Source organism: Podarcis muralis, chromosome 2 (genome assembly GCF_964188315.1).
Source record: "Podarcis muralis chromosome 2, rPodMur119.hap1.1, whole genome shotgun sequence".
NCBI classification, from domain to species: Eukaryota; Metazoa; Chordata; class Lepidosauria; order Squamata; family Lacertidae; genus Podarcis; species Podarcis muralis.
This window is the reverse complement of record NC_135656.1, coordinates 31,540,466-31,563,107: the sequence shown is the minus strand read 5'-3', so window position 1 is coordinate 31,563,107 and position 22,642 is coordinate 31,540,466. Positions and strand designations below refer to the sequence as shown.

Sequence of the window (22,642 nt, the reverse complement as noted above, 5' to 3'; positions counted from 1 at the left end):
TGGGTGACCTTGGGCTAGTCACACTTCTCTGAAGTCTCTCAGCCCCACTCACCTCACAGAGTGTTTGTTGTGGGGGAGGAAGGGAAAGGAGAATGTTAGCCGCTTTGAGACTCCTTCGGGTAGTGATAAAGTGGGATATCAAATCCAAACTCCTCCTCCTCCTCCTCCTCCTCCTCCTCCTCCTCCTCTTCTTCTTCTTCTTCTTCTTCTCCCATTGCCATCCCAAATAAAGTGAACCAATAAAAGATGGGTTCAGAGCAGATCCTACATTCTATCTACATTCCTTCTAGGATCTTCATAGCTCTCATGTGACTGAGCCACAGTTACACCTTGCTTTTACCTTTGAATATGGCCTGTTAGATTACCTGTGGCTTTCTCTAAATGTGGCTGGACTCCAACTCCCATCACTCCCAGCCATCATGGCCATTATATATTTTTTTTCTGGTCAGCTGTCTTTGTTCTATAAAGTGACCTGCTAGGATTTTGGACAGAGGGATCTGGGGTGGTTGTGTCTTTGTGTTACTGACTGAATAGTATAGTGCTATTTTAATTTACTAATATATTGCATTTGACTTCTGTTTTGTATGCTTTGAAATTCTTTCAAAAATAAAGCAATTAAGAAAATTTCCAAATAAATAATTAAATTGATTCTAGTACCACCACCCCGCCCCCGTTGTGACATGGAATTGTTTTCGACACAGATAAAAAGGCATTTCTATTAAAAAAGCAAATTATCATTTCCCTAATTATTTTTTATTAGGGTGATTAAGTTGGGCAGGTACCATAGGGAAAGCCATATGGTGCCAATATTCATGGATCAGCTTTGCTGCAGAAAAATAAGTTGCAGCCTGACTTGTCCCTGCTTACTCAACACTAATGACTGATCCCCTTACATTTGCTTTGATGTAAACAAACTTTAGGGATGCGGGTAGTGCTGTGGGTTAAACCACAGAGCCTAGGACTTGCTGATCAGAAGGTCGGCGGTTCGAATCCCCGCGACGGGGTGAGCTCCCATTGCTCGGTCCCTGCTCCTGCCAACCTAGCAGTTCGAAAGCACGTCAAAGTGCAAGTAGATAAATAGGTACTGCTCCGGCAGGAAGGTAAACGGCGTTTCCGTGCGCTGCTCTGGTTCGCCAGAAGCGGCTTAGTCATGTTGGCCACATGACCCGGAAGCTGGACGCCGGCTCCCTCGGCCAATAAAGCGAGATGAGCGCTGCAACCTCAGAGTCGGTCACGACTGGACCCAATGGTCAGAGGTCCCTTTACCTTTACCTAAACAAGCTTTGGCTTGCAGCCAGGCAGTGCGATCCAGTGCACATTTCTGTGGAAATGCATTACACTCCCAGGTAAATGCAAGCAGAGGGCTACAGCCTTGACTGCCTTTGTGTTTTTGTGTGTTTGTTTTGCTTTTAAATTGGTTTTACATAGTTTTATACATTTTAACTTTAACCATTTCAAACATTAAAATAAAGTTTCTTTCAAAGCTTTGGACCTCCATGGGTTCCATATTTGAAATCTTCCATATTCTGCATCTTTTACCATTATCCATCAGTTGTATATCCCTAGTTTCCATAGTTGATTCCACATTACAAGTGTCATTACATCCCCGCCAATGATTTTAACTGTTTACAGTGGTCTTTTAAATATATTAAAAATTTACTCCAGTCTTTTAGAAATACTTGATCTTCCTGGTTAGCCTTGATTGCCTTTGAATCCCAGGACTAGGAGGGGAGAAACTTGGGGACCATTTTAGCAAAGCAGCGTGAAAACCAACTCTGTTTCTCTGAAAGTACCTATAGCAGGGGTCAGGAAACTTTTTAAGCAGGGGGCTGGTCCACTGTCCCTCAGACCTTGTGGGGGGGCCAGACTATTTTTTGGGGGGGGGGATGAACGAATTCCTATGCCCCACAAATAACCCAGAGATGCATTTTAAATAAAAGGACACATTCCTTGTAAAAACACGCTGATTCCCAGACCGTCCGAGGGCCGGATTTTGAAGGCGATTGGGCCGAATCCGGCCCCCGGGCCTTAGTTTGCCTACCCATGACCTAGATAAAGACACCCTCCTCCCTTATATGGGCTTGGCGGCAGCTTCTCCCATTGCAACAGCGGCAGGAGGGATGGAGCTGAGAAATCTTTGTCCTCCAAATGTGAAACCCCCTGGGCGGTGCCAGCAGCACCTCTGAGCACCCCTAAAGCCTGTTCTGGATATATCCCTGGTCAGAATGGAGCCCCACTGAGTTCACATTACAGTGGTACCTCGGGTTAAGTACTTAATTCGTTCCGGAGGTCCGTTCTTAACCTGAAACTGTTCTTAACCTGAAGCACCACTTTAGCTAATGGGGCCTCCCGCTGCCGCTGCGCCACCGCTGCACGATTTCTGTTCTCATCCTGAAGCAAAGTTCTTAACCCGAGGTACTATTTCTGGGTTAGCGGAGTCTGTAACCTGAAGCGTCTGTAACCCGAGGTACCACTGTACTTATGTTTACTCAGATTTCCACCAAAGAGGCGTCATCTTTCTCTTCCCGGTGTCTCCTTCTTTGGAGCCAATAACTTTGTTCAACCTGTTCTATCAAGAAACCCAGGCAAGCACAAGAGCCGTTTAAAGCGCCTTTATTATGAGATGCAGGAGGGGGGAAACACACACACTCCCGGACGGAGTCGGTCGCTTTGGCTAGAGAGCAACCCCCTCCGCTGCCTCCGCCTCCCTCCCTCCCTCTCCTCGCCCCGTCCGGATGCCCCGCTCCGGGCTCCAGGGGGAAGGACGCCCCGTCGGGGCTCAAGCGCTGGCGCAGTCGGCGGGGTCCAGCGAGACGGTGACATCGGCTTTGCACTGGATGACGCTGGGCAAGCCAGGCAGCAGCTGGCAGCTCTGCAGCTCCGGGGCCACTTCCTTCACACACACCGCCTGCAAAGGGAAAGGGAAAAGTGAGAGGGCAAGGCTTGCTCCACTGCGATCCTAAAGCACTTCGGAGGAAGCCCCGTGGAGCAGAAGAGCCTTTCCATGTGCCCAGGACGGAGCTGCGCATCTCCAGGAGCCTTCAGTCATTGCAATATCTTTACCTGCTTGATAACAGCGCGACCCGACGGCCTGTTTGGCTAAAGAACAGCTAATAATAATAATAATAATAATAATAATAATAATAATAATAATAAATAAATAAATTTTATTTATACCCCGCCCTCCCCAGCCAAGGCCGGGCTCAGGGCGGCTAACAACCAATAATAAAAACGAGTTGCATTAATACAACTTAAAAACAAGATTAAAATACAACATTAAAACAATTTAAATAGATATTTTCACTCAGATTTTTACAGGTAAAAAAATATAGGTATAATACCATATATATTTTTTTAATTTAAAAAGTTAGAAAGTGCTGATTGATACTATTACTATAATTATCTGATGAATACACTTTTCGGGAGCGGCTAATGTACGCTCTAACTCAATAATAATAAATATACAATGCAATGCATTGAAATAAATCACAATGCATATAAAAGAAACTCCCCCCCCAGCTGCCTTCTCCACCCGGGACCCCCCCTCTCTTCCAGGGGGCGCGACTTGCGCTGCCCACTACCGTCCGGGCGCCCCCTAGCAGCTCACCATGTTGCGCAGCCCGCTAGGGTTTGGGCGCGCCTCGGACATCAAGAAGGAGGCGGCGGCGGCGCTGGGGCCGCTCTCGGCGCTGGTGCTGCTGCTGTCGGTGTCGTCGGAGCGGCGCATGTAGGGCGAGCGGCGGATGCCGGACAGCAGCCCCGACGCCCTGCCCACCGAGTAGTAGCTGGGTCCGGCCGTCTGCTTGTACCAGGCGTCGGCGGGCGGGCTGAGCAGCGCGGCCAGGGCGAGGCAGAGCAGCGCCAAAGTCCCGGCTCCCGGCATGGTGCGCTGGGCCACGACGGCGGCTTCTTTGGGCAGGCGGCGCCGTCGGCGGCTCCTTATATCGGGGAGGCGAGAGCGGAGGCGGGGCGGCCCAGCCTCCTCCTGGAGCCCCCCGGCGCCCCGGAGCTGCGGGAGACCTGACGGGCGGGGGGAGAGGAGCGGTGTGGGGGCGTCGAGGCTGCGTCGAGAGAAGGAGGCGGCCTGATCCTGAGCCTCATTCGGAAGGATGCCTTTCTGTGGTTCTGGCGCAGTCAGAATGGTCGAGTTGGGAGGGGTCTCGAGGGTCATTTAGTCCAACCCCCTGCAAAGCCCACAGCCGTCGATGGGTGGGCTCGAATCACCAACCTCGTAGTTAACCTTAGGTTCACAAGCTCGCCTTTAATGATGCTGCTGAGGACTGTCTGTGGCGCCCCCTGCGAGCAAAGTAGTTGCTCTGCCCTGGAGGCTCGACGGCCCTTCCCTTGGTCTTTAGACGTGTCCCTTGAGCTTCACGTCGCCAGCTCAGGGCTGAGAACCGGAGGGGCGGGCGGACGGGCATGGGGTTGCCAACGCGCAGCCTCCCGTCGCGGACGCCGCTTCGGATGCAGCCTGGCGAAAGCTCGGAGCTGGTTGCTGGCTAGCTAGCGAGGAAGGCAGCGCAGGGGCTGGCTTCCTTTCTCCCCCGCGCCCAAGAAACTTCTAACTCCCTTGAAAGCGTTGGGGGGATAGGAGTCCACAGAAGGCGGAATTGCCAGGCAGGTGGTAGTTGCGGAAGATCTCCCCCCTAGAAATAAGGGAGGGGGAGGAGTGAGATATCTCTGCTGTCCATAAAGTTTTGTGGATAATTTACTATAATAGGGCATTTAAAAGCATTTAAAAGTCGTGGTTTCTTTTTTTTTAAGGAGGGTTTTTTCTCTGTGTCTAAAGCTGACCCTAAAGTCTTACACCTGCCTTGGGAATCGTTCACTTAAGAGGACCCATAAGCAGAGGCGTAAAAGCAATGGCAGTCCCTTCCCATCCATCTGCGGGATGCTATCATTTGCTTTTATTTTTAGTATCTATTCCAGGTTAATTAATCAGGAAAAAGAGCTGAATGTTCCCTGGAATTTCTCTCTTTTCTGGAAAGAGCTGTGCTCTCCCATTTCCTTCCCTCGCTCACACGTACACTTCCTTTTCTCTGCTCCAGTCGCCTGTTTTCTGGTCGAGGGAGCTGTCCCTTTGCTGAAGCAGATGCTGCTGAAATATGCTTTAACTTGAGTAGAATCACGAAGTAGGCTTTTATTTACGTGCGGCTCCACCGCTGTGCGGGAGAATCCTGGTCGCTTGTCAAATTTGGAATTAAAAGCTTATTTAAAGTTTTCTGAAGGTGCTATCAAACAAAATTCTCTTTATAGAGGACTAAAAGTACAGAGTTTTTATACTGTGTGATGAATAAAAGGTGTCATGCTTTCTAATGCCCTCTTGTGGCGTTTTTTCATTTGCACAGGCAGGCAGCTATGGTACCAGCTCATTTGAAGAGAGGCAGCTTCTGACCACGATTAGTTTATATGACAAATACCCTTGCCCAGGGATACAGTACCAGGTCGAATCTGTGATGCTACAGTTCAAAACGACTTAGATAGATAGATGTACCACTGATTTCATATTGGATCCTTGAGTTGCAATCTTAAAGCATACTTGACTGGGATCATTGTTTAGGCTTCACTGTTATATTTTCCTAGAAATTATGCAGTTGCTAAGGTTGCAGTTTGAGCGGGCGGCGCTGTGGGTTAAACCACAGAGCCTAGGACTTGCCGATCAGAAGGTTGGCGGTTCGAATCCCCGCGACGGGGTCCCTGCTCCTGCCAACCTAGCAGTTCGAAAGCACGTCAAAGTGCAAGTAGATAAATAGCTGCCGCTCCGGCGGGAAGGTAAATGGTGTTTCCGTGTGCTGCTCTGCTTCGCCAGAAGCGGTTTAGTCATGCTGGCCACATGACCCGGAAGCTGTACGCCGGCTCCCTCGGCCAATAATGCGAGATGAGCGCTGCAACCCCAGAGTCGGCCACGACTGGACCTAATGGTCAGGGGTCCCTTTACCCTTTACCTAAGGTTGCAGTTTAAGGGAAGACTAGTATAAGCTTTCTCTGTCCTGTCCTTTTCCAACTAAACATCAACACTTGTTGGGTAACTTTTATCCATGTTGAGGAAAAAGTACCAGGATCCTTCCACTTCAAACCACATCCTTAGTGGCTGCAAGTAAAAAAATGTTTGCAAAAGAACTACGGAACTAATTCTCATTAGTTTGTTTTTGTTTGGGAAACAAATACAAGTTTTCAACCTTTTAGTGCTCTTGCGGTGCTAGTTATACAGAAAATACATGATTGGAGAATGAATGGAAAAGACTTATTTCCTTTTGCCAGTCCACAGAGCAATCGCCTGGCAAAACCATGGTCAAACAGAGGATCAATGCAGCTGCCAGATATTAAATGTCATAGGACCATAGTCTTGAAAGCATTGCATGGCCTGCCTGTGAGTTTCAGACCCAATTCAACAAGTACAAAGTCCTATAGGCTTGAGATCATCTCTCTCAATACTGACCAACCTGTGCTTTAAGATAAGCAGGGAGGCCCTGTTGGTGATACTGTTGGGATATTGCCGGGGAGACGGGGGCATCAGGCAGGCCCCCAGCTGGCTCCAGCCACCAGCCGGCAGCCGGACGATTTCTGAGCTCCCTTGGAACAGCATCCATCAGCGACATGAGCCTCAGATACCTTTAGAGACCCGTGGACGCTCTGTCAGCAGTGTGTGTAAATCTTCTCACAGCAGAAGAGGCGGAACATGTCTGCTTCCCTTCGTGTCCAGCAAAACAGCAGCAATACAAAAGCTATATACAAACGGAAGTTCCCAGCAAGCGCGGGAAGTAAACAGGCATGTGACACACATCAGTCATGCCTGTTCCCTTTTAAGGTGGAACGGAACTATATCCTAACAGATACCACAAATAGATATGGCCCATGGGGCAGCAGCAAGGCAGAGCCCACTCTGTGGCAGTGCCCCATTGGTGGAACTGTTTACTGTAATAAACGGAAATCTGCCCTTATTCTATTATGGGGTACACAAGAGCCCTCGTAGAGTCCTTTGCAGGTTCTTCATCGGTCAGAGAAAATAACAGAGGCCAACCAGAGAATATTGAGAAGCAAAGCAGCTAGTAAGCCTGATCTTTATTAAAGCTGTTGCAACAGGGTGCCCCCTTCACACGCAGGAGGAGGAGGAGGACCCAGAACCCAGGTGTGTCCGCCCTTATATAGACATTTTAAATTGCCCACCCTGGAGTTCAAGACCACCCCCATAAACATCATACATACATCACAGAAGGGGCGTAGCTCAAGACCACCCCCCAGACACATCATACCTCAATCAAAATAAATCTGAGTGTGCTGTTTATCTCCTGTCTGGCAGGTTACCTGTTAATGCTTACTTGATTGGATACCCTGGGGAGACTGGCCAGTCTTTTGTAATGATAAATACTTAGTTCCTGAGCCAGGTCACAGGCTCACACCCTATTCATATCTTAAATGTGCCCTTAAGACAGGATTTGTGAGGAAAGAGACAATGGGGATGTTTCCCACTTTGACCTTGCAGAGAAGTATTTTAAGGTTTTAGATATGTAATAAATGTTCATAAATGTACCAAGCAAACACGTACATAAATATATAAACCACATGTCTGAAACCCCACAGAAAAAAGGTTCTGAACAAATTGACTTCAAGCGTTCAGTAGGAACTCTGAATTCAGATTGTAAGAGGCAGGAAGGTTGCTGTAGTGCAAATCTTGCTATGAACCCTGTATTTTAAACGGTTGGACTAGGTGACCCCAGGGTCCCTTCCAACTCCCAATTTATGGCTATGTGCAATGTGTCTGCAAGCACTGGAGGGTAATTCTTAAGTTCTGGTGTATGATGATGGGTTGAAATTCAGCCCAGCTTTGCTTTTTGGTACAGAAAGATGGAAATATTGGTTTTCAGAGTTTAGAATACAGTAGAGAGTTTTAAAGGGTGAGAGGTGAAACCCATGATGTTTTGAAGCAGAGCTGGTGATAACAAACATTTGAGTCATTCTCTAACACTTTTTACCATTTTGCCTATTATTTAAAATCAGACTTCAAAGTCTATTCAGAGTTTAAGCACATACAAATTCATAATCAAGTAGAATGAGCCTTGACCACCCCTGTAAATAAAGGACAGAAAAAATTGTCTGCAAATGGTAAGGCTGAAATGACTGATAATGTTAAAGATCTTATGAATTCTGACACTCTGGCCATTTTTACCCATACATAAGGGAACGAGTGATTGTCCCATGAATGACCAGAGGGGGGTCACACAAAATGATAGCCCACATTTTTTATAGAGACCTGCACCCTAATTTCCTGTACATAAAGGAGGCAGATATTTCCAATTCCCTTTGCCTGGGCTGCAGGAAACATGATTCCTTAGAACTGAGTTAACAAATTTAATTTGACCAACTTCTATTGCTGGCTTTGGTGAAAACTTGAATTGCTGGGTTTCTATTTTTGTTTTAAATCTAACCCTATTTAAAAATGTATTCCTTACCCTCCCCTTCCTTTATTCAAATGGTAATTAGCCAAAAGATGCAACACTTTTAATGGTATAAAAGATTTGCTGAAACATGAACTCTGCACATGCACAGAGGCTATGTCAGCTTAAAAGAGAGGGGGGGGGAGAGAGAGGGAAAAGAAAAAAAGGAGGTTTGGAGAGACAGCTGACTGCAAGGAGAAATTTATTCAAATTTATTTATGTAAATTTATGTAAACTTCTTTATGTAAACTTGGAACCATTGAGGGACCCTTATGTGTCCTTTGCTCCAGGGGCTACTTAAGGAAAAACAAAAGGGGTTAAGTACTGGACCATCAAAAGTCAAGAGGTTGCCAAGTTCCAAATCTAACATGCCAAATTTTTTCTACAAGTATAAATATCAGAGTAGTCCTACTATAAGTTTGTCTCTTGAGTAGTTTTTACTTATAAAAAGAAAAAAAGGGTTTTAATGAATTTTATAATAGGTTTTGTTTTGTGTGTATATACCTATGCATTTTAGGAACAGCATTTTCTGACAGAGATTTTCACATGAAATAATTTCCCCTTTCAAACAGGATACGCGAACCTCTAAGAAAACTCAAACCCACATAAGGAAAATATTTAATAACTTGTCAATTGTGTCCAAATTAACAAAGGTTTTGTCCCTTCGTTTCTTCCACAGCCAAACTAAGTGAAATAAATTAAACAGACTGAGGAGAAAATAACAGTAGTAATTATATGAAAAGCTGATAATAATATTGAAATGAATAAAATGCTTAACTCTAAGATTTTTTTATTGTTTGCAGCTTCCCAAGAAAATGCAAGGATATTCTCTAACTGTGTTTTTAAGTCCCCAAAACCCTGTCCCTTACAGGATATCCCTTCTACAGATGTTAATGCAGACCCAATGATGGAAAACCGTCAGCCCAATTCCTCCTGACCACCAGACTATTTATTACCTGCAACAACAACAGACACCAGAGTTTTCAAAGTGGCCACAGCAATCTCTTTCCAAAGGACATAGACTGACAGGGGTTGGGGGGCTGACAAAGGGGGGAAAGTTGAATTGCAAGGACATTCTCTCTTTTGACCTCAAGACTCTGCCCTAGGTTTGAAAAGATATGTAAAAGCAGCAAGAATTGGCCTCAAGATATGCAATTGATATATAGTTATTGTTTTATGTTGTGTGATATTATGCAGAAACATCGAACTATGTCTGACAGTATATGTTATTTCCACAAAGGGGAGGGGTGACCCAAGTTTTGTGTGTAATTGTTTTTATGTTTAATGTATAGTGTCTTATTGCTTACACCCCAATGGAGGATTCTCATGCATTTTATGTTTTCTAATAGATCAGGCTATTGTGTAGTCCAATATTTAAATTAGATCAATTTATGACCACATTTCCTTGTCCCACCTGGCACTCTGCACTCTACCAACCTTCCCTACCCATTTTATAATGTGTTAAAACTCCTTTTACCAAGGAGAAGCTTCAGGATCCATGAAAACACCAGATACACAAAGGTATATATGCCTTGATTTAGCAGGAATGATCCCTTATAGAGTTAAATTGACTAATTTGGACAAGTGCCCTTTTTAGAATTTTTTTTTACAGATTGGTTTGAAAAGGTGAGAACCATGGTGCTATCTAAATTCTAATTGGACTGCTGTTTAACCCACAGCGCCACCCCAGTAAAATCTAATCAATACCTGCTAAAGAATGGGTGTGGCACAGATAAAATGATAACATTAACTGTAAGACAGGAAGCAAACAAGGGTAACTAGTTTAGTCATTGCTCACTAGGATTATAGTCTTCCAGTGTTACATTAAGCAGTATAAACAAAATGAGAAAGAGGCAGGAAAATCTGGGAAGAAATAGAATGATTGGAAGTATAGGAATTGCTCATCTCAAAGCCTTCCCCTTCTCCATTAGAATGCATAGCCTAAAATTAGTGCAAGAATCTTGGGTCTTCAATGGTTAGTTAGCTCTCCAAGCTCAGACAAGGAACTTAGTACTATCAAGGAACCCACACTCACTTTCCCTTAAGGACAGGCATATCCTTCCTCCTCCATTTCTTGACTATAAGTCTGGGTTCTGTGGGAAAACTGTCACGCTCACTTTCTGAAGGATTTTGAGAAACGCTGGGGATTCTTTCACTCTTTAGATCAAGGTGTGTATGTATTGTAGAATTTGCTGCCTGCTTAATTTGTAATTTTGCTGTCTGAAGCAACATCTATATATTTTCTGTCACTTTCATTTCATATAACAATAAACCGAGTTTTCGTAAAGTCTTTTGTGTAAGAACTTTTTTGTGGGCAAGGGGTTAGGAGAAAACACATATTCATAACAGACACATGTCATAATTCTAGCAAAAGACCCTAAACCTCTTGTGTATACATGTGAGTGCTGGACATGCATTTGGGTTCAGACACATACTTTGTAACAACTCCAACACTTTCTGCAGATTGAAATGACAGCATGAACCGTACTTGACACCTCAGTTGATATATTGGACAGAGAGCAAATTTCAAGTTACCAAGGCTTTCCTGCAACAAAGCATTAAGTGTGAAATACTTTAGAACAGGTAAACAGAATGTAGTCCTCCAGGTATCACTGGACTACAACTCTGATCATCCCTGACCACTGGCTCAGTAGCTGGAGCTAAGGAGTCAACCAGCACCATTGCAGAACTCTTGGGGGACCGAGAACAAGGTGAAGAATTTTAGACACAATAATCCTGTAACTTTTGCTTTTGTAGTAACTATATAAACAGGTTGAACGGTAATCACAAAATTTGATACAATGAGAAATAAATAAAAATATTCCCGAGTCTAAATAATAAACAGGAGGGTGACAGTGGCATCTCTGCTCTTGCATTGCCTCCTTCCAGCCACTGCTGGCAATAGGAAATTCTGCAACATCTCTGCATTTGGATGTAGCTGGATCATTCCCTCACATATGGGAGAATTCTCAGAGGATTCTGTTGCCCTCTGCATGAGTTGCAGCTGTGCGCTAGCCCTCATCTAACAGAGTAAGCCCACAACTTCTTCTTTCCATTCAGCTCTATGTACTTAGCAATAATAAAAATAAAAAGGGGGAAATATCTCTCAAGAAAAGTATCTGGCAGTTCCACCTGCCACTGAACCCAACACATTGTGAGTATATGATTTTGCCTTTAGTAGCGATCCCCAGAACATAACCCCCGCATCAATTGCAAGCGTATCTGCAAAACAGATACAAAACAGTGACTCATGAGAAAAAACAAAGGGCAGGCTATACTTCAGGCAGGCACTTCTCACCCTGTCGCACCCTAGAATAAACTTTTTTGGGTGTAAAAGTGGGGCCTCATTGTGTTTTAGAAACACTGAGGTAGAACATATGTTAACTGAAGTGAAATTCTGTGGCCTTTTTTAGTTGTTAAGAGTCTATCACTGCTTTGGAGCGGGGTTGCTTTGAAAGGACACATCTCTCAAAGCTGGGGAGGGCTTTGGGGGCGCTGAGAGGTAGCCTTTTTGCCTCTGGAAATTTTCCCTTTAGGAGAATAAGCTTACCATTTTGTTAGCAATACCATGCTCTGTGTTCAAAAGGTCACAGATTGGAACCGTTTACTAACACCACCTTCTCATTTGGGTACCATAAAGGGGCGCCAATTACACATTGCAGGCGGGGGTAGCATACACAGCAGAAAGGACTGGGAACCCAACAGCCAGGATGAAGCATCACAAACAGCTGGTCTGTAGGCTGTGTGGCTACACAGCTAAGCTAGTGCAAGAGTATTTTTCCCATTAAAAGTAATTTTAGTTAAGCTTTTCAGAAGAATGAGGACATCCCCCTTCCCCACAGGTCACATCCTATCACCTCACTGCATTGGCCACAGATAAGAAAACTGCACTCTTGAAGAACCCCCATGTGGATGAAAGAAAGAGGCAGGAACATTAAAGGAATGACTCACAAAATTTACTGGAACCATCCCATGTACAAATGGTAACTCACTGTGGGCAAGCACTTGGCAATCAGAAAGATCTGGTATTACAGCCTTTTGGGAACAAACATATTATTGTACTGCAGGCCAAATGTGTAGTAAGACGAGGACACAAGCCTAGAGCAACCCCCAATCTCTAACACTATTTACACTCAAAAGCTTAGATCCTGGACCAAATGATACGGCTATCAGTGGGGCTACATAGCAACAGGAAACCAAGAATCCTTGTTCATATATAAGCGCTTCTTGTAAGAAGCAGAAAAGAGGTTAACTGCTTCATGCCTCAGAATGCAATAGTTGGTGATGTTTGTTCTTCTTATTGTTAAACAATAATTACAAATAAATTACAAATAATTTTAAAGAGACTACAACAGTTGGGGTATAAGTTTAACAAGAAGATTTAGAACAGCTTTCTTAACCTTTTGTGCAGTTGTACAAAGCAGCTCCTTGAAATCAGGCCTCATTTGCAAGCACCTCATGTGCATTACCAAGGCAATTCACCAAGACGCAGACATAAACATCAACGAGGTGGTTCAGATGTTGTAAAATAGCACAAATCTCTCATGACATTTGCCTGTCGGGTATTCTAACCTTCCAACCAGCATAGCCTTATACTTCATACATTGTAGAGACTTTGTGGTCACAGCACAAACAGAGGCAAAAACATAGGATATGTTCCACCACATCCACCTCTCTCTTCAGCAGCTCTGGGAAGGATGAAGGTAAGTGTGGCATTATAAAGTAGCAAGCTTGCCAAGCTTAGGGAAGGGAGTGGGGAATAAATCAGTCCACAAAAGCCAAAGAGGTGTTGGGGAGAGGAAGAAATCTTGCCAGTGTCACTCTTTGAACTTCCATTCCTGTCGACACATTGGACAGTGTTGCTGGACTTGCTGGGAGTTAAGCCATTTGAGAATGCAATGCATGTGGAAGCAGTGGGAACACTGGCCCCACACTAGGGGACAGTCATCTCCAGGCACTTTACCTGCAAAACATAGGTTCCATTAGAGCAAAGTTGGGAGAAGACGGTGCGCAAAGGTTAAGGAAAATCCCAGCAAACTGATACTCACAGTCTGGGCAGCAGCCATTAAAGGCCATCCGGCAAATGCCACAGTTCTCATCATTGGCAACCCAGAGCCAAGAGGCAACGCCATGCCAGCTCTTGATTTTCACTTTCATTGTGTCCAGACTATATACAAAACTTAAGATAACACCTGAGGGAAGAAGTAAGACATTTTCTGTTTCTGCAGATCTTCCAAGTTTAAAAGACTGTGATCTTCAGAACTGTACATTCTTCACATTTCTCTAAAGATGTTAAGAGGTTTTGCACAATTTCTCTCAAGTACCTTGACTACCACACACTATGAAGAAGACTCGATAGTATGTCAAATTTACAGATAGGGAACAGCAAGATAAGAACATTTGGCCACTTTCTCAGTTTACAAGAGTGCTAGGACAATTCTTAGGTGTCCCACCTTATCAGTTCTATGCTGTACTGTTATCTTAAAACTCCACTATAGGAAAGGCTGAGCTATTACAGATATGAGCACAACAATGCAGATGGCTACATAAATGTTACTTGCCATTTCCCTTTAGTGAAGTCCCAAACTAAGACAGGTCTATTAGGCATAAGATTTGGGGGCAGCAGTTCAGGTGACTGCAGACGTTTAGATCTGATATTTTGTCATTGCTTTATAGCAGACAAAATTTGCAGGTAAACGTGTTTGTCCAGTAGTATCTTTACCAGTACATTCTAAAACATCAAATAGGGAAAGGGAGCTTTTGAGTTCACCATTACTCTTTCTGAGGCTAGATATTAAGCTAACAAACAAAATGGGGAGAGGAAAAGAAGTTATTTTAACTTAATTAGTTAAGGATATTAAACAATAGAAATAAATAAATGGAGCACCTGAGTTCTTTGAAAGGCAAAGAGAAAAACATAACATCTCCAGCACTGTTAAAAGGACTACATTTTCCTTTACTTACCTCACTTTACCTTACGTACTACAACTAACAGGCCAGTAAAATATGCCCCTGAATATATTTTTGGTCCCCTCTCCCTTTCTCCTAACATCCAATCTGTAGCAAATAGTTTTGTGGCATTGTCTTTAGTTCTGTAGTAGAAAAATTTGGGGGTTGGCAGATCTTGATTTTTCTGTTGCACCAGTTCCCCTCTCCTTTCAAGGAGGTGAGGCCCAGAACAAAGGCGTGCAAGCCCCTTTAAATAGACATTGCCCGATCTCTTAGCCAAAGACTACCCTAAAAGCATCATACACACACCACAGAAAGAGGTTGTCAACCACAGAAATTTGAGGGTGTGGCTTTTCTCCAGGATATCTGACGTTTTACTGATTGCCAGGATATCTGATGTTTTACTGATAGCATTGCCTGGGCAATCTTGCTATTCTTTTGAAATGGTTAGTACTTTGGTTTTTGCTTCCAGTTCACAGGCCCACCCTATTCATACACAAATGTGCCCTTAAGGCAGGGTTTGTAAGCAAAAAGAACTCCTGGGAAACGCTTCTCCAATCTATTTCCTTCTGCAGAGGAAATATTTGGGGTTATTAAGAGTCAAGATAGCCTCAGGAATTGCTCTCCTGTACTATTTCAGACATGTGGTTTATATACTTATATGTGTGTTTACCTTGCGCATTTATGAAGATTTATTCTCAGAATTCTTCTAACAGTCTAAATAAAGTTATTGCACCACTGTCACCACTTTATGAGGTTCTAAAGAAGTAACATAAGCAAGAGAGAGGAACAAGATATAAAAGTACCCGCTCCAAAGAGAATACCGTCTTAACTTTCAGCAGTCAGGGAAACGACAGAAAGACCAGAAAGTAGAGATAGAAGCAAAGTATGAATGCGAGCAAATGCAAATACACAAGTTCCGTTTCAATTGGGGGTGCAGACCAAGGGGTCGAGCTCACAGAAGAGGAGTATTTAGAAGGCTTGGGAACCAATTAATGGGCAGCAAGGGAGCATTGATAGGTGGGGAACCCCAAAGGTCATCTAGTCCAACCCTCCGCAAAGCGGTACGAGGAGGAGAACAGCCAGACTCTGGGGTAGCAAGGATAAAAACCCAACTCAACTCAACCGTCCACCCTCCGTCGCACCTCCAACCGCCGCGCCCAAGCTCACCTCCCTTCGTACCGGAAGTCCCGCCTTTCGACGGGACTACCCATGTTTCCTTGCGGGCCCAGCTCCCATAAAGCCTCGCGCGACAACGGCGCCTGCTGCTACTTCTTTCTTTCGCCCAGCCGAGACTGCACGTGCGCGCTCTTTCTCTCTCCCCGCCCCCACCCTCCTCCTCCTCCTCCTCCTCTCGCTCGGCTTTCGCGTCCTCCCCGCCTTATCCGCATCCGGTCCCCGGTGTAGCGCGGCCGGAAGTGTAGGCCCCGGGAGCCGGAGGGAGCCGCCATCATGGGCGACAAAATGGATATGTCTCTGGACGACATTATCAAGCTGAACCGGAGCCAGCGGGGCGGCGGGGGCCGAGCCGGCGGCGGCCGAGGCCGCGGAAGGGGAGCTGCGGGTCGAGGCGGCGGAGCCGGGCGAGGCGGAGCTGGGCGGGCAGGCGGGGGCGGCCCCGTCCGGAACAGAGGCGCGCTGTCCCGGGGAGGCGGCAGGAACAGGCCTGCGCCCTACAGCCGGGTAGGTCCCTGGGCGAGCGGGCGCGCACGGAGCCCCACCTTTACCCGGGGTGGAACTGGGCTCCGGCCGCTTGTTTTGTGAACTTTCTTGGGGAACCAGGCGGCTCGGGACTTGTTCCGTCTCTTTGGGGGAGCGCCGAGGGGGGTCTCCCCCACGCGGAGATAAGAGGGTGGGGCGGGAGGAGTTGCTTCGGGGTCCTGGCGCGCCTAGGCCCAGTTCGGAGCGCTTGTTGACGGCAACCGGGGCGAGGAAATGAAGGGGGTTTTCCCGCTCCGCCTCCGGGTCGAGCAGAAATGCAGAACAATGGGGCCGCTTTTAAGTGGGACGCTACGTTGTACTGATCGGGTGTTTTCTCTCGTCGCAGCCAAAGCAACTCCCAGAAAAGTGGCAACACGATCTCTTCGAGAGTGGCTTCGGTGCTGGGGCTGGTGTCGAGACAGGCGGGAAGCTGCTCGTCTCTAATCTGGATTTTGGAGTATCGGATGCAGATATACAGGTACTTTCTCCTTTGTCTTTAATGTATCTGGTAATTTAGTTATGTTACTCATGTTGTAGTTTCCTATTGCTGTTCTAGATTTCCCTTGTGTACTAACTTGTCCCTGACCCGTTACTACATTTCCCTACCCTTTTTCAACAGTAAGTTTCCAGAAAAGAGCAGTTACGGGACAATAAGTAATTGCCCTTGAACCGCCCCCCCCCCCATAGTTTGGGATGGCATGCAGCTTCAGTTAGCATATTCTGGTCTCCTGTTTTGAGTACATATAAAAGCATTTATGAAATTGAAGTCATGTGGGCACTGTCTTAAGAAGAGAAAGGTGCCTCTTGAAATTCTTGATTGACGACGAGCCTTTTAAAAAGTTTATTTCATGGCATTTGTTTTAGCCATATTATCCAGGTCTATATGCTGTCTTTCAAATTTCCTTCACTTCCTATCTGAGTTATTGATGCAAAACTATTTTTTTCTTTATAGGAAATTTGGAGATAAAAAGTATAGGAAATTTTCTTTAATGTTTTTGTACTTTATTTTGTACTTTGAACTAAGGATATCCTAATGTATTAGCTGAGATGTAGTCTAGGGGACGCGGGTGGCGCTGTGGGTAAAACCTCAGTGCCTAGGACTTGCCGATCGCATGGTCGGCGGTTCGAATCCCCACGGCGGGGTGAGCTCCCGCTGCTTGGTCCCAGCGCCTGCCAACCTAGCAGTTCGAAAGCACCCCCGGGTGCAAGTAGATAAATAGGGACCGCTTACTAGCGGGAAGGTAAACGGTGTTTCTGTGTGCGGCTCTGGCTCGCCAGAGCAGCTTCATCACGCTGGCCACGTGTCTGCGGACAGCGCTGGCTCCCGGCCTCTAGAGTGAGATGAGCGCACAACCCTAGAGTCTGTCAACACTGGCCCGTACGGGCAGGGGTACCTTTACCTTTAGTACACAGATATGGCCAGTGTAGGTGTAGTGCTTAAGAGTGTTGGGCAAGGACCTGGGGAACCAGGTTCCCACTCTGCTACGAAGCGTACTGGATGACTTTGGACTAGTCACTGTCTCAGCCTAACCTACCTCATAAGTTGATGTGTGATGATAAAACGGGGAGGAAGAGAAATAGATGTGCTCCCTTTGTCCTCAGTGGAAAGGTGGAATATAAATGTAATTATAAAATAAGGAATTAAATGCAGTTTAGATTTTGTTACTGCTTCTGATGAGGCTACAATAAAAAAGAAAATGTCACGGAGAACAGAAAGGTCTGCTCTTCTATTCTTTGGCCCATCTGTTATTAATATTTTGCAAGAACATCTTACTGTGTCCTAGCATATGTGAGATCTTGCTTTCTCGCTTTCTAGGAGCTTTTTGCAGAATTTGGGACATTGAAGAAGGCAGCAGTGCACTATGACCGTTCTGGGCGTAGTCTAGGTACAGCAGATGTCCATTTTGAGAGAAAGGCAGATGCACTGAAGGCTATGAAACAGTACAACGGAGTTCCCCTGGATGGTATGTATTTTATGTTCACCTAGGTATTTACTCAGTGGGTGGGAGAAGGTATGAATGAGAACTCTGCTCATACACATAGGCGACAGTAACATGCTGACCAAGTGCATGGAATTTCATGCTGGTAAGTGAGCAGGCAGGTGAAGGAAGGATGAAAAATTCTATCCTGCCTCACTCTTGGGTCAGCAGACCAATATATTTTTTGCAGGTCAGCAATTTTTATGAACTTGCTTACAAGGTTGCCGTAAACGCTTGTTCTTTTTATTTTTCCTAGGACGTCCCATGAACATCCAGCTGGTTACATCACAGATAGATACACAGAGGAGACCAATACAGAGGTAGATTTGTCTTTTGATATTTCACATTGATTAATAAACTATATGGATATCTCCAATTTTAGTGCAGACCCTGTTCATTTGCACTTTTTATTCCCAGAGATTAAATAATAGATGGACTTCCCACTGTTATCTTACAACATGGAGCATGATTTTTAAATTGTAGTTATGTTAACATTACCATACTCCGCTTCTCTACGAAGTTCTTTGTGAAGGGTGTAGATTGAAATTTATTTCAGTGGGTTACTGTAATGCAGTTTCTATTTGTAGGTTGCTGTAATTCAGTCTTATCTCTTGCTTTTAGTGTAAATAGAGGAGGCATGACCAGAAACCGTGGTGGTTCGGGTGGCTTTGGTGGTGGCAGCAGACGAGGCAGCCGTGGCAATAGGGGCAGAGGTAGAGGTGCTGGCAGGAGTTCCAAACAGCAGCTCTCTGCAGAAGAATTGGATGCACAGTTGGATGCTTACAATGCCAGGGTAAGTAACAGTTGAGGGATGGTGGATGGCGGTGGGGAGACGGAGGTGAGCCTGGTGGCAGAGCCTGGCATACATGCATTAGTCATCTGTGAGAAAAAGTGCGACTTCACATAAAGTAAGACATTTGGAGATAGCACAGCACTAAAGCAGAGCAGTCTGTAGTTTTTTTGTTTAGTTTCCAAGTGGTTTCCATGTGTTCCCTACTGTGTGCGCAAGAATAGTTTGCTACACTGTGGAGTCAGTTCCTACAGTGTAGCAAACTATGATTCTTGTGGAGTGCTACTCAGTCTGGTGAATTTGGTGACTCACTAGATTTGGTATCTTTGATAGAACACAGCCTGTGGTTGTGGAGTGTATCACGTTCTGCTGTGCTATATCAGCTGTCATGCTCTAGGCATGTTTCATAGTCATGCTGCACAATCCTATTTTCACAGCTACTCCGATTCAACTCAGCGATGGATGGTGTTCTTTATTAACACTTCTGCCCTGTAAAGAAGTCAATTTGGGTAGACTTTGCTGCATGCCATCTTCCTGCTACCATCATGAGTCATTACTTGGAACTGAAATCCAAGCGCCAAACCTAAATTTAAATATGCAGGACTGTAAAGTACATGCTAGTTAATAGAAGAGGCCAGCTAATTGTGATTCTGCCATCTGTTTCCTGAGTACAAAATACAACTTGGATGCAGATTTTAAGCTTTCTCTAGTATTCTGTAACTGCTTGCAGTTTTGAGTGGAGATTTATGTACATGCCATGTTTGCAGCCTTCCCCAAACTGCTGCACTTCACATGTTACTGGACTGAGTGTCTCATCATCCTTGATTGTTGGCCGTGCTGGTTGGGGCTGCTGGTAGCTACAGTCCAAAACATCTGGAGGGAACCAGTTGGGAAAGGCTGTTGTGAACTCTATTCACTTTCTGCTGTTAGTGAAAATGTATTAGAGAATTATTTTCCTCAGCACTGAGGTATAAAGATGTATGACATTATAAAGGTATGAGATATATTGGGGAAAGTGCAGATTGCTTTCTTGGCTAAATAACTTTGCCTACATGCACAGAAATTAATGATGCAGCGAAAAGCTATTAAAAAGCATTTTGTTATGGTTAAAACAGTACTGCACAGGTTCTGGTTGTACTGTGCTGCTTGGGGAAGTGCCCTTGACTATCTGGATTTCTTGTCTTGGTACTTAGCTGGTGGCAGCCAACTAAAACTTTTCTTTCTCTTAGATGGACACCAGTTAAAGCTGTTGGCGCATCTTGTGCATGGGAAGGACTGCAGACATCTCATTCCATGTTCCCCAGTGGGAGAAGAAGGGTGGATGGCGGCAGCGGCTACTAATATCAAGAATGGAATTTGTTTTACTTTTATGTTCTGGAATAGGTTTCAAACTCATGTAAAGTTTTCTTTCTCTCTTTTTTTTAAATTCTGAGACAGATCTGTTTTGTACCGAGTTATTTTTGGGAAAAATTTTACTGGTTGCCTGTTGGGCCAAGATGGCTTTTTCACCTTGGCAGTAATAAAATAGAAATGTGTCTAGAGCTGTAAATGTCTGCTTCCTGTTGCAGCTGGAACCTAGTCTTGGGGCTGCAGAAGCCAAGACAGGTAGAGGAGCAGGTGTCTGGCTGCAGGCCCCTAGCAAAAGAGTTGGTGCTGATTGCCCTTCCTAAGGGGAGGGATTCTGTTCTCTCAGGTCTCTCTCCTCCACTCTGCCCCCGTATGGGCTTGTAAACTGTATATTCCTCATCTCCTGTGTGCTGACTCTTCTTCGTCTGTGCTAAAGCCAACCGGTGTGACTGCTTTTGCAAGGAGAGGATGGTGGTCTCCAGTGAGAAAGCTCCAACCTTAGTGGTCATGAGAGGGAGTAAATTTCTTGTTAAAAGTCGTTTTTGTATTTAACACTTGATTCCAAAGTTCAGTGCTGGTCCCACCTCAGTATTTTTACTGTAAAATAAGTTGCTGTGAAAACTCAGTGACTCCAACATGCCAAGTAAAGATTTAGTCTTTCAACTTGCAATTCCCTATTGAATTCTTATTTCAAGTACATCTGTTTGGGGGCATTTATTATGGTCTTTTTTCACTACTGCTGATATAGTGGGTTATAATATACTGTAGTCATTTCCAGGTCTTGTGAGAACGGAAGGCAGAGTACATATTGTAATATTGTGGTGGGGTGAAGGGGATCTTTATCTTCTATGTTTGGTGGGCATTAACCTCAAGCCATTCATAGACATTGTACCAGTGCCACCACCCAAGGATACAGGTTTCTCTCTCCCCACCAGTTATCAGCTTCGGATATGAAAGAATCTGTGTCTTCATGGTTTTTGGCACACTTTCACTTCAGCACCACAGCTTCCTAATGCTGGAGGTGAGAGTAGGAACGCATCAATCTGAAACGGTACCAAAATTACAGAAGTATCTTTGATCTTTGCATTTCTAGGAAAAACATTTAACAAAACCAAAAGGGGGAAAGCTTTGCATACAAGAAGTGTAGATACTTGCTAGACATTGTGATCTGTCATTAATTATGTGCAACAAATTGTCAAGATCAAACAAATTTCCATAAATACCTATTATGATACTAAATACTGGGTGAAAATTTCAGTTGGGAAGACCTGACATTGGTTAAGTTAAGGCATGCAGTGATGATAGATGTGTTAATTTCATCGGTGTAGAAAATATGACTGGAAGGGGGGGGACTAGTAACCTTTCCGATTTTGAACTCTCAGCTCCTTATCTAACCAGAACCAACATGACTAGTAGTCATAGTTAGCCATTCCTGATTTAAGGTAATGAGGAAAAATAACTATTTTCTGTACAAAATTCAGATAGTCATAGAAGGTTGTGTTAATTATATTTTTAAGAACAAGTTTTCAACTTATTTCCAGATACTTGGGTGCATTCTGTTTTGTATTCATAGCTAGTTGAAATTATACCCTGCCTAGAACATTAATGCTCAATTGCAACGAGGCTATTTTTTTAAAAAAAGAACTTTATATACAAAACACTTTATATACATCAGTTCCCTGCATCCCATTTAATGAGGACTGTTGTGTGTGTATAGTAGAACGTTTGCTTAAAATGATATTCATTTTATAAAAGACTAGTTTCTCATTTCAGAATAGTACCAGCTTTTTTGAGATTCTTAACCCTTAACTCCATTTTGGTTCTGTTTAGCAATATGCTGAGCTACTAAAGGGCAATGGAGGAAAGCCCCACACTACAGAATTAATAGGGAATATACGGTACTTAACAATTGTTTTAATACATGCTGCACATGTGCATACTTAGCAAAGAGTTACTGCCCTTTCCAGGTACATTTTAAAGTTGCAGCTAAACATCTTGGCAGGGGGTTGGACTCAATGGCCCTTGTGGTCTATTCCAACTCTTATGATTCTATGATCTATAGAACACCACTGTGCTACACTACGTTTTAGTAGTTGCAAGAACTGCATTTTGTTTGTTAGGATTACAGTATTTTAAATACCATAGGGATTAAGTTTGTTGTTCCTTGAAAAACAAATTTAATGAGGTGGTGGGCTATTGCCTGATTTGGACTTGTTTATGGGTGGGCACACAGTTCATGTAGTGCAAATTAATAAAAATCTAGTATAGATTTTTAGCATAGTTAACTTCATTCTAGCATAGCTTAATCGGGCAGTTCTCAGTATTCTCTATTTGTGCCCAACACTCGCTGGAATGGATCATGCCTTCATAAACGCAAGCTGTATTTAAGAAAGCGTTAAGAATTGCTTACGCCTAATAGTTCCTAACTGTTCAGTGGTCCG

At 44.5% G+C, this 22,642-nt stretch overlaps 3 protein-coding genes across 4 annotated transcripts; 1 reads left to right on the top strand and 2 right to left on the bottom strand.

Annotated features, from left to right (window-relative positions):
- Window positions 1-2,606: 2,606 nt before the first annotated feature.
- Window positions 2,607-4,128, bottom strand: NPB (neuropeptide B). The gene is made up of 2 exons (XM_028721005.2): window positions 3,608-4,128; window positions 2,607-2,908 (listed from the first exon to the last, which is right to left on the bottom strand). Exons 1-2 carry the CDS (start codon window positions 3,881-3,883, stop codon window positions 2,780-2,782), a joined length of 405 nt encoding a protein of 134 aa, XP_028576838.1. The 5' UTR covers window positions 3,884-4,128; the 3' UTR covers window positions 2,607-2,779.
- An 8,241-nt stretch (window positions 4,129-12,369) lies between these two features.
- Window positions 12,370-15,499, bottom strand: ANAPC11 (anaphase promoting complex subunit 11). Its single transcript, XM_028715951.2, has 3 exons — window positions 15,058-15,499; window positions 13,484-13,627; window positions 12,370-13,398 (listed from the first exon to the last, which is right to left on the bottom strand). Exons 2-3 carry the CDS (start codon window positions 13,590-13,592, stop codon window positions 13,253-13,255), a joined length of 255 nt encoding a protein of 84 aa, XP_028571784.1. The 5' UTR covers window positions 13,593-13,627; window positions 15,058-15,499; the 3' UTR covers window positions 12,370-13,252.
- A 135-nt stretch (window positions 15,500-15,634) lies between these two features.
- On the top strand, window positions 15,635-20,395 carry ALYREF (Aly/REF export factor). Of its 2 annotated transcripts, XM_028715931.2 has the most exons (6): window positions 15,639-16,067; window positions 16,432-16,563; window positions 17,902-18,049; window positions 18,321-18,384; window positions 18,686-18,857; window positions 20,084-20,395. In XM_028715931.2, the coding sequence occupies exons 1-6, from the start codon at window positions 15,837-15,839 to the stop codon at window positions 20,096-20,098; spliced, it is 762 nt and encodes a 253-aa protein (XP_028571764.1). In that variant the 5' UTR covers window positions 15,639-15,836; the 3' UTR covers window positions 20,099-20,395. The 2 variants fall into 2 exon arrangements, with proteins under 2 accessions (XP_028571773.1, XP_028571764.1); XM_028715940.2 differs by lacking the exon at window positions 20,084-20,395 and having other exon boundaries at window positions 15,635-16,067; window positions 18,686-18,887.
- Window positions 20,396-22,642: the final 2,247 nt, after the last annotated feature.

What these genes read in the sequence shown, in the direction of transcription:
- ANAPC11 (XM_028715951.2), bottom strand. Translation starts at nt 13,592, where the DNA reads ATGAAAGTGAAAATCAAGAGCTGGCATGGCGTTGCCTCTTGGCTCTGG. An exon ending in TAATGGCTGCTGCCCAGACT is followed by an intron (nt 13,399 to 13,483) that starts GTGAGTATCAGT and finishes TATGTTTTGCAG; the next exon opens with GTAAAGTGCCTGGAGATGAC.
- NPB (XM_028721005.2), bottom strand. Translation starts at nt 3,883, where the DNA reads ATGCCGGGAGCCGGGACTTTGGCGCTGCTCTGCCTCGCCCTGGCCGCG. An exon ending in CTAGCGGGCTGCGCAACATG is followed by an intron (nt 2,909 to 3,607) that starts GTGAGCTGCTAG and finishes TTCCCTTTGCAG; the next exon opens with GCGGTGTGTGTGAAGGAAGT.
- ALYREF (XM_028715931.2), top strand. Translation starts at nt 15,837, where the DNA reads ATGGGCGACAAAATGGATATGTCTCTGGACGACATTATCAAGCTGAAC. An exon ending in GGCCTGCGCCCTACAGCCGG is followed by an intron (nt 16,068 to 16,431) that starts GTAGGTCCCTGG and finishes CTCTCGTCGCAG; the next exon opens with CCAAAGCAACTCCCAGAAAA. An exon ending in TATCGGATGCAGATATACAG is followed by an intron (nt 16,564 to 17,901) that starts GTACTTTCTCCT and finishes CTCGCTTTCTAG; the next exon opens with GAGCTTTTTGCAGAATTTGG.